This window comes from Falco punctatus (assembly GCF_963210335.1).
Source record: "Falco punctatus genome assembly, chromosome: 6".
NCBI classification, from domain to species: Eukaryota; Metazoa; Chordata; class Aves; order Falconiformes; family Falconidae; genus Falco; species Falco punctatus.
Window position 1 is genome coordinate 34,008,808 of NC_137585.1, and position 12,194 is coordinate 34,021,001.

Sequence of the window (12,194 nt, forward strand, 5' to 3'; positions counted from 1 at the left end):
AAAGATCCCAGGGAAACAGTAAAAAGGCAGGGGACAGCCCACCAGCAGTTAAAGAGAAGACCATTACCATCATGTCAAAGTCCTTAGACACACTAGGCCAAAGAATGTCCCTCAGAAGCTGGATAGTAAGACTTTGAAAAGAGTTCCTAACTTGTTTTCAACACTGATGGCAACACCTCCACTCCCTGGTAAGTTGTTTCATTGCATTAAATTAGTCTAAATTACTAAGAATTTTTCTCTCATTTCAAGGTTAATTGTGTTAAATCCTAGCTTCCAACTGGAAAATCTTATTATGACTATAAACAAGACCTAACCCCCTTATTAGCAACTATCAACCATGCATAAGCACCTGTACAGAACAGACTTGTCATCTCCCAACCTCTCGAAGAAGCTGAGTACAGCACATACCCAACATCTTACATGGCTAAAAAGCCACTCATCTTCCAAGCCCTAGATTATTATTTTTTTGGTCCTAAACTGATCTCAGAACTGAACAAAATTAGGCAGCCACTGACTTTTCAACTTCAAACATGAGCACAATCACATCCTTCCTGCAGTCCAATACCCACTTTTGAGTTGCTGAAGCAACTATCTTCAATGATCACTGGAGTACTCCCCTAAATCAGTGTTTTCCAAAGAAAACTCTCCATCCTACAAGCACAGCCTGGTTCCCACATATTCAGTACTCTGCACTGAGCTGCATCGAACAATTTTTTGTTGGATTTGTCATCAGTTAACCGGGCGTTTCAAGTAATTCTCTAACAGTAACCTTATCTTTCTGTTTCCTCCTCCTCCTCAAATAGTTTTTTAACCGTAAACCTTACTGTCAAGATTTTAATAGTACTGTCTCCATGGGTTGATGCAGATACTGAACAGGACTGCAACTGAAACAGATCCCTGGGGAAACTGACACTGACATCTCCCCAACATACTACTTTCTATTAGCTAGCATTGAAGACTTTTTTAATCCCTCTAATGTGTGCTATGTTTGAGGTAAATATTCTTTTTCTTAAAAATCAACATTGGTCACTTGGACGAATTCAATTGGTTGAGCAATGTTCAACTATTATCAGCATTGCTTTGTACAATCTTGCCAAAATGCAGACAAATAATGTCTTGTCTAAGATAATATACATCTTACAAAGTCATTCTGAATAGATATTAAACCATTTCTTCATATTCTAATTTTTTAAAAACTATCCTAAATTATTTTTATCTTAAGGATCAACATACGGATAGATAGTTCGTAGCTCTTTGGGTCATCCCCTTCAATTTTTTCAATAGTGAAACCTGGTGGGCTGCGTTCCAGCCTTCTGCAACTCCCCTAGCTTACAAGAACTGGCTAAAAATTAATATTAATGAATAAAAGAGCTCCTTGCTTTGGCTATTATCTTTGGATGTACCTTATCTAGATCTACTGTTTTTTAAATATTAGCAAACACTGTCTCAACCTCCTTTGTTATACAGAAAACCAGATATGGTACAAATATCTCCTCTTAAATCATAAACACAGCAAGTTTGTGGTTTTTGGTTGGTTTTTCTGTTTGGTTTTTGTTTGTTTGTTTTGGTTTAGTTTGCAGGGTTTTTTCAAGAGAGAACACAACTATTCCGAATTTTGTATTGTACCTACACCTAGACCCTTTCTGTTTGCATATAAAAAAAATATATGCGTCCTCCTCTGAACCTGCATCACCAATATCTCCATGATTAGCACAGTTCCTTTCTCACCTGCTTCATTTAAGTTTGCAATTATATTTGCTGCCATTTATTTCCTCCTCCTCCTCTTCTTCCCCGTTTAATGTACAGAATGCTTGAGGTTTTATTAACACCGTTTCATCAACTGTGGAATCATGCCTTTTTGGCTATCAGTATGATTTTGTTGAATATTTTAGTTTCCAGTAACACTTCCCTTTTACAGGTACCTTCCCAGACAGTTATCCTGCCAATTGTTTAAACTCAAAGAAACAGACTCTTCTAAAGCTCCTTATATTACTGCCTGATGCCATATTCTGTTTGCGCAAAGCAAATACAGACAAATAACAATCACTGGTACCTAGGCAACCGTGGGATTTCAGGTCAGCTATTAACTCTTCTTTATCTGCTAGAACAAGGTCAACTATTGATTTATTCCACAGTGGGTGCAGAGCTGTGTGCATTAAAAAATGACCTATTCCTTCTAGAAGCTTTCTGGAAGTCTTTTTACTGGTATCATGAAATGTCAAGTAAATATTACCTGTTTTAAACAGCCTATTTTATTTGCCTCCCTATAAGAAGCATATACATAAGGAAATGTTTGTTCCATTCCTGAGGATATCTCGGGGATCTGTTGGAAACACACAGTAGGCAAGAGATGGTTTGAAACTCAATTTGAATTTGTCAGGAAATCCTTATGTCTGCAGCTCTCTCAAACTATGAAGGTTTAGAAAGCATTATGTAATATCCATTTAATCACACATGGGACAACATGTCTGAAGACCACCTCTGCTCAAATCTGGATGAAAGCATTAGCTAACGTTCTGTGCCCCAGGACTGGGCTGACCTCTCACATGCTGTTCCATCCTCAGGGGACTTCTTTACTCCCTCCCTAGCATCACATTTATTTCTTCCTCCATGGCTTTGCTGTCTACCCAATTCCTCTCTTTGTACAGTAGCTTGAGAAAATCACTCCAGGCAAGGATTTTGAGTCTCTCAGATATGACGTTGAGGAGATGTGACCTGACATACAGAAGGGAGAGGGAGAAGATGGGGGTTACAGGCTAGCCACAGCTGAAGACTCAGACAACCACGAGTCCCCTGTAGGAGAAAGGGTAGGTTTCAAGTGAGTCACCCAAGGGAAAGCATCCTGATCCTGAAAAAGAAATAGGAGCAAGGAGGATTCAGAGAGAAACGTGCTCCTGCTTGAGGCTCTGAGCATGCTGAGAGAAGCAGCACTGAGAGAAAAACAGATGTGCAAGAACCATTGATTATTTCCTTGGCAAAGTAGCAAAGTTTTCTATTACAGGAAAATGGCACATGGGAGGTTTTTGTGTTCCAAAAGATGAATACTCTTCTAGTAGGCATACCTCTCAGCAAACACAAGGCCAGGTGAACTAGCAAAAGGTTTTATAGGCAATATGTCATTTACTCCACTTAAAATCACATCACTATGCTAGAACTTCAGATTATGTTTAGGGAGAAAAAAAAAAAAACAACCAACAAACAAATAACGAATAACTTGAGGAACAACCAGAAACTAACTCATATAGCATATCTCCACACCCCTTCTATGTACAAATGGCACTATATGGGCACAAAAAAGGATAGAAAACTTTAATGCAAGCAGTTAGGCTTCATTTTCCACAAGTCAATTCTCAGGCCAGCAGTTCATTCAAATTGCCTGGGTCTCCGCATCGGCAAAGCAGAGGTGAGCGTCACCAGGACAGCGATGTTCTTGTCACTTCCGTATCATACACGCCCCCCACACCAGGAGCACAGGGAGGAACAGCATCAAGGTGAAAGAGTGTGGAAGGGGCCAGGTGTCAAGGCAAGCACCGGTCCCACGGGAAGGGGCAGAAACAACGTGGAACAATTTACGTAAGCGATGCAGCTCCCAGGAGAGGGCAGCAGCAGTAGCACAGAGCAGGACGTGCTAAATACAGATTGTAGCAGGTGGTCCAAGAACTGGCTGTGATTTCAGCAACCAGTTTCTCCAAACCGGATGGAACTGCCTACTGCACAGCCCTGCAACAGCAAAAAGCAAGCTAAAAAACACAAAAGCAGAACAGGCGACCGAGAAGATTCAGCAATCACAGATTGCCAGGAGATGAGTTTCATGCTGAAAATACACCCACAGATGTCAAGAGTGTGACAATCTAACGTATGAACAATGCAGAAGCAAACCCAGGCTTCTTGCAACAGAATCACAGAATCTTAATTTTACCTGGAACCTACTTCCAGAGGTCATTTAGTGCAACCCCGGCTCAAAGCATGTCTATAGAGATTCTGATTGGCCAGGCTGTGTCCAGTCAAGTCAAATACCTTCAAGGATGGAGGTTTCACAACCTCTCTGGGCAGCACGTTCCACTATTTAACTACCCTCATAGAAAAAAAAAAAATCCTGATACCTAATAGAAATTTCTCATGTTCTAACTTGGGTTTGTCGTCTCTCATCTCATCATTACACACAACCACAAAGAATCTGGCTACATCATCTCCATGTCCTCTGATTAGTTAGTTGCAGACAACAAAAATATCCCCCCTCTGCCTCCTCTTTTCGAAGCTGAATAGGCCCAGCCTTCAGACTCCGCTCACATGCCACATTGTCCACTCCCCTGACAATCTTAGTGGTGCCCCCCGGGGGCCTGCTCCAGTGTTTCACTTGGATGAAGTGTACTTCTTGTACTGGGGAGCCCACACTCCACACAGTATTACAGATGCAGTCCAACAACTGTTGACGACGGGGAAAGGATCACTTCCCCGAGCCTGCTGGCTACTCACTCACACAGACCAGCATGCAGTTGGTTGCCTTTGCTGCGAGGGCACACCGCTGCTTGTGTTCAATTTGTTGTCCATCAGGACCCCCAGATTTTTTACTGCAGAGCATCTTCCTAGACAACTGGCCCCCAGCCTGTAATGCTTCAGGGGTTATTCCCTCCCACATGGAAGGCTTGAAACTTACACTTTTTGAGTACTTTAAGATTCCTATCCGCCCATTTGCAGCCCTGCCTTCCTGCATTTTGGCCACTGCTCTCCATTTGGTCTCAGCCACAAAATAGCTTCTTATGGACAGAAAAAGCTTCATGAACAAGGAGCAAAAATCTCTCACAATATATAGCAACTGGGACTCTTGTTGAAGACCATCACTGAAATTTTTATCATTCCTGCACATTTTGCTCACTTTATACTGTCCAAGCTATGAACAGGTAAGCCAAATTCTTCTCTCATTTATAGCAGCCTAAGATTGAAGTAATTTGACACATTTAAAATACTGTAACACTACTCTATACATGAGAGTGTGTATATGCATGCATACACTGACACAGATGGCAGTTTGGACCAAGGTATACACTCAAAGCCTAAGACGGCAAAAGGAACTTTAGCTGCGGTCCCTCCTGACTTGAGTCCGCTGCACTGCATCTTAAACAGGCAGCAACTGTTAACTTCCTAAGTAGTAAGAAATACTACCATATGATTATATCAACACGTGAAATATTCCTGATGATGATGACATATAGATAACTTCACCTGAAGGTAAGGTTGCAAAGCATCTAGCTCATTTATCTGTGTTCACATGGAATGAGTCACCTATACTCAAGTGAACAAACTCTTCCTCAAAGACCTTATAAAGCGAATGACGAACAGCGTACAAAGATTAGCTAAGACAAACTATTTGGTCAAAAGAAACAGAATGTGTATCATACACAATGTAAAATACCATCTGACTTGCACTAGCTTTTCCACGTGCAATTGCTAGTTGGCCAATTCCTTGCAGCAATTTTTCATCACCAAAGTGGATCATGAGGAAAGACATAAATATTTCAACAAGTTTCTAAGCAACTGAAAAACAGTGCTTTGCAAGGGATATATTAAATCAATGTTTAAATCTAGTCTCTACTGGGAAATAATGTGAAGTTTCATTTTGGGTTTTTTTTTCCAAATCAATTGTTAGGTTACACTGAACATCTTGATATGAACAGTTACAGTTTTCATGTGTATTTACCAGCCGAGGTAAACGCTACCAATTGTCTTAAGTCCTGCAAATATTTCACAGCATGCTGACTAAATTGAGGGGGAAGGGCTTTTTGTTCACATGAATATACCAGCACCACATGTCCCGCCTGTGGGGAGGGAGAATCTGCCATGCCTTAAAAGGCACTGATAACTTACCCCAAACATCTGCCGAAGGTCAGGATCTCGAAAGCGGAAGGGAATGTTAGACACATGAAGTCGTTTTGGAGTGGATTTGCTCTCAGTATTCTCACTGCTCTGTGTCTGTGATTGCTGTCCATCTGTCTGTGCCCCTCCTTCTGTCTGCTGAAATCAGAAAAACAAAAGTGTGTGCATGGATACCACACAAATTCCTTTCACATGCTTTGTGCATCCCTTTTTAGGTATTAGTACTACACCTGAAATCTAGCACTTGACAATTATTTTGATAAAGCTAGTAATGCTTAATAATTGATCTGTTGTTCTTCCCCTCCTTTTCCATGAGTAAACAGTAATGAGATCTCAGCCTCCCTCCCCTCTTATCACCTTTTTAGCTTAGTAGATTTGCCTTTGGTTTTCTTAAATTGCTTCTCTCTCTTCACCTGTTCTTCCTCACTTCAGCTGCCACCATATGAAAGCTCTAATGAAGAGGCGGATCTTTCATATCCTGAAGCCAGGAGGTTGTACCACCACTCCAATCTCATGTGGCAGGATGTTCATGAAATCATCAAAATCCCACAGCTGAAGTGGCAGCTCTTCACTGGGCCAATACCAGAAATGCATCCCCAGGCAAAACGGCATCTGCTCTGTCAAGCTCCTTTCAGACAAACATTACCCCAAAAGAAGTTCTATAATTAAATGGTAAAATCCATATACGAACAGCTTACGGATGTCTTTAATTAGCCTTTCTCCTACATTGAAAGGTCAGACCAGGGACAGGAAACAGTCATTACCACCACAGGATTTATAAAAACTCCAGGTGTTACTTTCTGCTACCAATTCCGCAGCTAAAACGAGGGTATTTGTTCCATCCTTTCCAAGCACTGACTGGTACAGCAAAGCCAGATAAAGGGGTGGGCCAGGGGTGCTTGTGCACAGAAAAAGTACAGCAAGAAGGCAGAGGAATAATGGAGACCAGTGTGCCAGAGGAGAGGCCTAACATCCCCGTGGAGATGATGGGCAGAAAAGAAAGGAACAGAACCTCAGCCACTTGTGTTTGGCTTATGCTTAAGGACTGGTGAAATCTGAGCACAGCATCAAATATAAAGGCAAGACCCCTGTGCAAAATGGCTTCATGAGAAAGTGGTATTTTTCATACTTTACTCAGAAATATGACTTCAAACCCACAGAACTACAGAACAAAGTAGACTATAATTTGGTTGAGAGTATTGCTCTGTCCCTTTCCAAGAGCAAACACTGACAGGCTGAGGTATTCAAAGAGCACCCACCCACCCACCCAGTCTCTTGCTGCTTACCTCAGCCTCCTAGGAATCATGCTTTGACCACCTGTGTGACGCACTTTGAAGTGTCACTTCATTTCTTTAGATACCAACCTGACTACTTCTTTAACCCATCAAGTGAAAAGAAGTTCTACGAGAAAGCACGGACCATGTAATCGTCAGGGCCAGCCTTTAGGCACCTTTAAGAATACATGCAGGCCTTAAAAATAAAGGTTTAAGAGTAAAATTGGTTGGTTTTATTCTGTTTTGGGGTTTGTTGTTGGTTGCTTTGGGTTTTTTTTAATCCCTCCCTTTTCATACACAGTTTATGTACCAAAGAAAAAAAGAAATCTCAGGGGAGCTGCCCACACTGATGCCCCAGCCACTGATTGGACTTGCTAGACTGCTCTGCATCTCATTCAATACACAACAGTTCACGAATATTTGGAAAGCAGCACCTCTTCACAGATAATGTTGCCAGTTTAGTCTAAGAGAGCTTCTGGCCAGAAATGTCTCTTACGGACATGACCTTGAACTTGCACATTGCTTGCTCTTGTCTCAGTGCTTTAGAACCAAACAGTTAGCACTGGGATCTTGTCACGCCGAGTGAAGCGGTGGCAGCTTTCAGTTTTATTTTAATAGGGCTGCACCAGCAGCACAAAATGTGTTTGATCTGGTCAATATAAATTAAGCTGTGGTAGGAAGAATGAAGATTCTTCCTTCATAGAGATACTGCCCTGCAAGTACCTCTACTTTCCAGAGCAGTGCAAGTCTCAGGAGAAGCCTAGCAGGAATAAGCATTTTTATTTGGTAAAACTCATCCATCCCTCAAACATCAAATTTTCATGAACCACCTCAGAAACCTCCATTTTATCGTATCTAAAAAGCTGCCTCCTCCTCTCCAAGCTCCCTTCTTCTCCTACCCTCACCCCTATGACAAAATGCATCTCCAAATGTACAGAGAGTGCACCCTAGGGGAAGAATCAATGCAGTTGGCTTGTGATTAAATCACACCATGCTATCTGGTAGTTTATTTTTATGACTCCATCAAAGTCCTTTGCTCCTCAGGGCAAATCTGTCCAAGAAGGACAAGACATAGGAGTAGCCTATCCATCACCACTGTACACAACACCTGTGAGTGCTGCAAAATAACTCCCTAAAATCATCAACACTTCTGCTAAAAGGGATCTCTACAATCCATTTTGGAGCCCTGCTGGTGTAATTTGTCAAATACAATGTTTTCTATGGCTATGCATGGAATTGGCAAGCGAGCAAACACCCACGCACACAGGTGCAACCTCAAACATATACACTAGTGCATCTTCTGCAGTGTGAATGAGGAAAGGCACAGACTCTGAACAGTGATGACAAAAATGTTTTAGTCTCTAAATTCAAATATAGGTTGCACAGGACTGGATCTGCAGCTTCCACAGGGGCGGAAGCCAGGGAGGTCGTTTGCACTCCTCTCCCATCCATTTGTTTGCAGGCAGAGGGCAGAACTCCTTTCTTACCAAGGGTGCGATGCATCACGTACAGTGGCCTGCTCAAAAACACTCACAGCTGTTTCTGCATATGGCAGACTGCTGCTGCCACACAGGAGTCATTTTGTAACACGTGAGATGTGTACAGTAAGACAAACGCTTCAAAGATGAGAAATAATAGAAGGAACATGGGATCTCAGTCCACTCTCACCCTTTTGACTACATAAGAGTCCCCAAATGCTTTTCAGGCTTTCACATACCCTTATTTTTCAGCAGTAGTTTAACATTAAATACCTTTTTTCTCTGGATACTGTAGTTCCCTCATTTCTATTGTCCATGGCCCTAAGGTAAGATTTGAACTTTCAGCTACTATAACATTAGCTCAATACATCTGTCTACTGCCACACATTCAGCTACAACATAAATGAAAGAAATAGTCTCCTCAGATCTTGCTTGCCTTTTTCTTTTTTTTTCCCCCCTTTTATAGTTATTCCTTGCCTTAATTCATTAGGAAAGAGATGAAAGGAAGGGCCTGGAGCCTGTTCTCAGGCAGCACATAATGGAGACTGGCAACAGTGCTACCCTGACCAAGCCAGATGATAAAAGCCTGCATTTCACCGAGTGCCCACTCTCCACCCTCACTCCTTCCCCACACCAAGTTTCAGCTCCTTCCTTCTGGCCTCATGTCAACACTTCACAGCAAAAAGCCAGCCCTCTCCCTTTGCTACAGGCGGCAATTCAGCTCAGAAGGGAGCTAATACATGTTCCCTAGGACTTAATACTTGTCATCAGGCAACACAGAGACATGCTGCGGCAAAGATACCACGTTTAGAAGCAGTACTGGATCCACCTCACCTCCTCAGCATAGTCTGCATAACATATACTTATGCAGGAGATAATGTCATTCATGCCTGCACATGCAAGCTTTGAGCTCTGTTCAAGGTCACCGAGAAATGCATCAGAGCTCAGGACACGTGCACTATGTGATTCACTTTTAACTATTTGCTGCCTGTGCCCCCCATGCCGGGTCCTCCCTTGCTGCTGGTGGGTGTAAGGAAACCCTAAGCAAGAAGTCAACTGCAAAGAGAAGCATGGATGTATACATGTGCATGTATGCATGTAAAAGGGGAGAAGGACAGCTGGTAACACAAGGGTGTTCTGAAAGGTCTGGGGACAGCTCTACGATCATCTTCCCACCTCCAGACTAGCTTCCTGTCCTAAAGCAGCTGGTGAACAAGTAAAGCTAAGGATTTCTCCTTGGAGGGAGGGAGACAGGGGCTCCAGTGCCACCTGAGCTCCAAGCAGGTCTCCATCTGGATGGCCAGACAGGATGGCCAGGCAGAGGGCTACCTTCCTGACGAGCCAAACACTAATGTGACAGGTCACCACAGAGACTATTAATACCCAGCACATTCTGTTTCCATCTCCCACTTGCTTCTAGAACTGGAACTGCTTCAGGTCCAAGTTATAGAAAAGCAAAAAACATCCCCCCATGTCCTCTCCTCCAGGAAGCAGTCAGTCCAGAATGTTGTGAATCATAATGAGGAGGTTAAGAGTCATAAATCATTGCAAACAAAATATTTACAAAATACAAACTGTAACCAATAACTATATTTAACAGGAGACTTGGGTGGCTTACAAAATGTGGGAGACAGAGCACGCTCGCTCCACTGCTTCTAGACCAGTCTTGGTTTGGAAAAAAAAAAAAAAAAGGGAAAGAAAAAGACCTTGTTTGTTGTCAATCAAGAGCTTGAGGAACTGTGTAGAGGCAAGGACTGAAAGCTATGACTGGCAGAAGGCAATCTTCCTACCACAAAAGGAGAGTGCAGATGTGGGAAGATCTCTGCAACTTCTAGTGAAGAACCCAAGTCAAAACAGCCTGCCAACCACCAATAACAGACATCCACTAAGCAGGTTCCATGGAAAAATGAATGAAGAATCAGGCACTAGACACAACACCCCTCTCCTGCCCCACCAGAGTCTACCAGAGTAGGACTAAGATCCTACAAATCCAAGAGTAAAGAGCACAGGAACCTCTGCTGCTTAAACAACATTTGTTTAGCAGACAGAAGACCACAGGCCTAATAATCACCTTTCAACAGTAGTAAATATAGTTTCAGAGCTCTATCCATACACTTATTTTTCAGAGATACCAGCAGTGTTATAGCAAAAAAAAAAAAAAAAAAAAAAAAAAACAAAACCAAAAACACAACTTGGGCTACACTACAGGCACAATTCACAATGTGCCCAAGCCCTTCATATGCCAAAAAACAGACAAAAAAAACTGCTAAGGATGTACCAAATAACTTCTACTAGGGCTTTTAACTATTTTCAATATAGTCAGATTAATCTAGTGCGTATTTTTTCTGATTGCTGGTTACCAGTTTTCAGACATCCTGAAGCTTAAGTCATTTTGTTCACTTTCCTCACTAAATGAGGATAGAACCACCCGAAGTCAGAACACAAACCAAACATATGAAAGCACATAGGAAGCTTTGCTACCTACCCTGCACAGCAAAGACATCTCTGATGTGTCAGGTAACGTTTTGCATGTAGCGATATTTATAATTGTTTTCCTGAGCAGTATTTTTTCACAGGATTCTTTGGTGGGTTTTTTACTTCCCCCCCCCCCCCCTTTTTTTCTTTCAGTAAAGTCGTGAAATGAAGCCCCCCTGAAGGGCCTGCTCTTCTGGGCAAAACGTCAAACCCTTTGTGAGCAGTTCCAGCTCATTCCTCCAAATACAGGGATGCCCTGACATGGTGAAGGAGGCAGCAAGACTTCCCAATCTAGTGGTCACCCCTGGACTGCTCCATTGACAGTGGCAGAACAACAGCCACACAGTGACAAACAAATCCATCCAATACACTATCTTCTTTCTGACAGCAGCCAAATCTGTGGCATCTGTGGAAGAACATATGAACAGGGCAAATGTTCCATGATTTTTCTCTAGCACAGCCTCCAGCAAACTTAGCCAGTTCATGTCTCGACTTCCACAGCATCCTGTGGACAAGAGTTCCAACGCTAAAATCTTCATTTTGTGGAAAAAAACAAGAAACAAAAACTTTTTTTCCCCATACATGGCACCCAATTATTTCCCCGAGTGCATCCTAGTAAATGAAAATGGGAAAGTTCCCTATTTTATTTCCCATACCATTCAATATTCTATGTACTCATCATATGCCTTCATTCCTGTCAGGTCTTTTCTTAAGTGAAGATTTCATTTCTTCTCATAAAGAACCTGCTACATCCCTTTCATCACCACTATTAGCCTTCCCTGTGCTACTTCTGCGTATGTCTCAAAGGTTACAGCAGATCTAGAAGCACCACAGCTGTATACTCTAACATAATGACATTTGTTGATTTATTTCCTATTTCTCTTTCAAAATCATTTTTAAATCTGCCTCACTAGACAAGTCTACAAGTGCTGACAATAATCTGCCTCATACTCAAAATCATAAAATAATCTGTTTCATACTCAAAGCAAATTCCCGATGTTAAATGTCAGTTTGCTACTTCAAGACAGCAATTTCCAGGCTGAGGTGGCCAATCAGCAGCTAGCTACTTACTTGAAACTAGCTCTTCCTTGTG

At 42.2% G+C, this 12,194-nt stretch overlaps 1 protein-coding gene across 20 annotated transcripts in view; it reads right to left on the minus strand.

Moving 5' to 3' along the window:
- RBFOX2 (RNA binding fox-1 homolog 2) overlaps positions 1 to 12,194 on the minus strand; it is a 176,068-nt gene that overhangs the window by 44,999 nt on the left and 118,875 nt on the right. For 14 of the 20 annotated variants that reach the window (XR_013929016.1, XM_080392912.1, XM_080392905.1 and 11 more), the window contains one exon: positions 5,866 to 6,012. Coding sequence is in view for 19 of the 20 variants with exons in the window: in XM_080392912.1 (XP_080249038.1) it covers positions 5,866 to 6,012 (147 nt within the window). In the remaining variant the exon portion in view is untranslated. The remainder of the gene's footprint in view (positions 1 to 5,865; positions 6,013 to 12,194) is intronic. The other 6 variants (XM_080392913.1, XM_080392907.1, XM_080392910.1 and 3 more) reach the window with 1 other exon arrangement.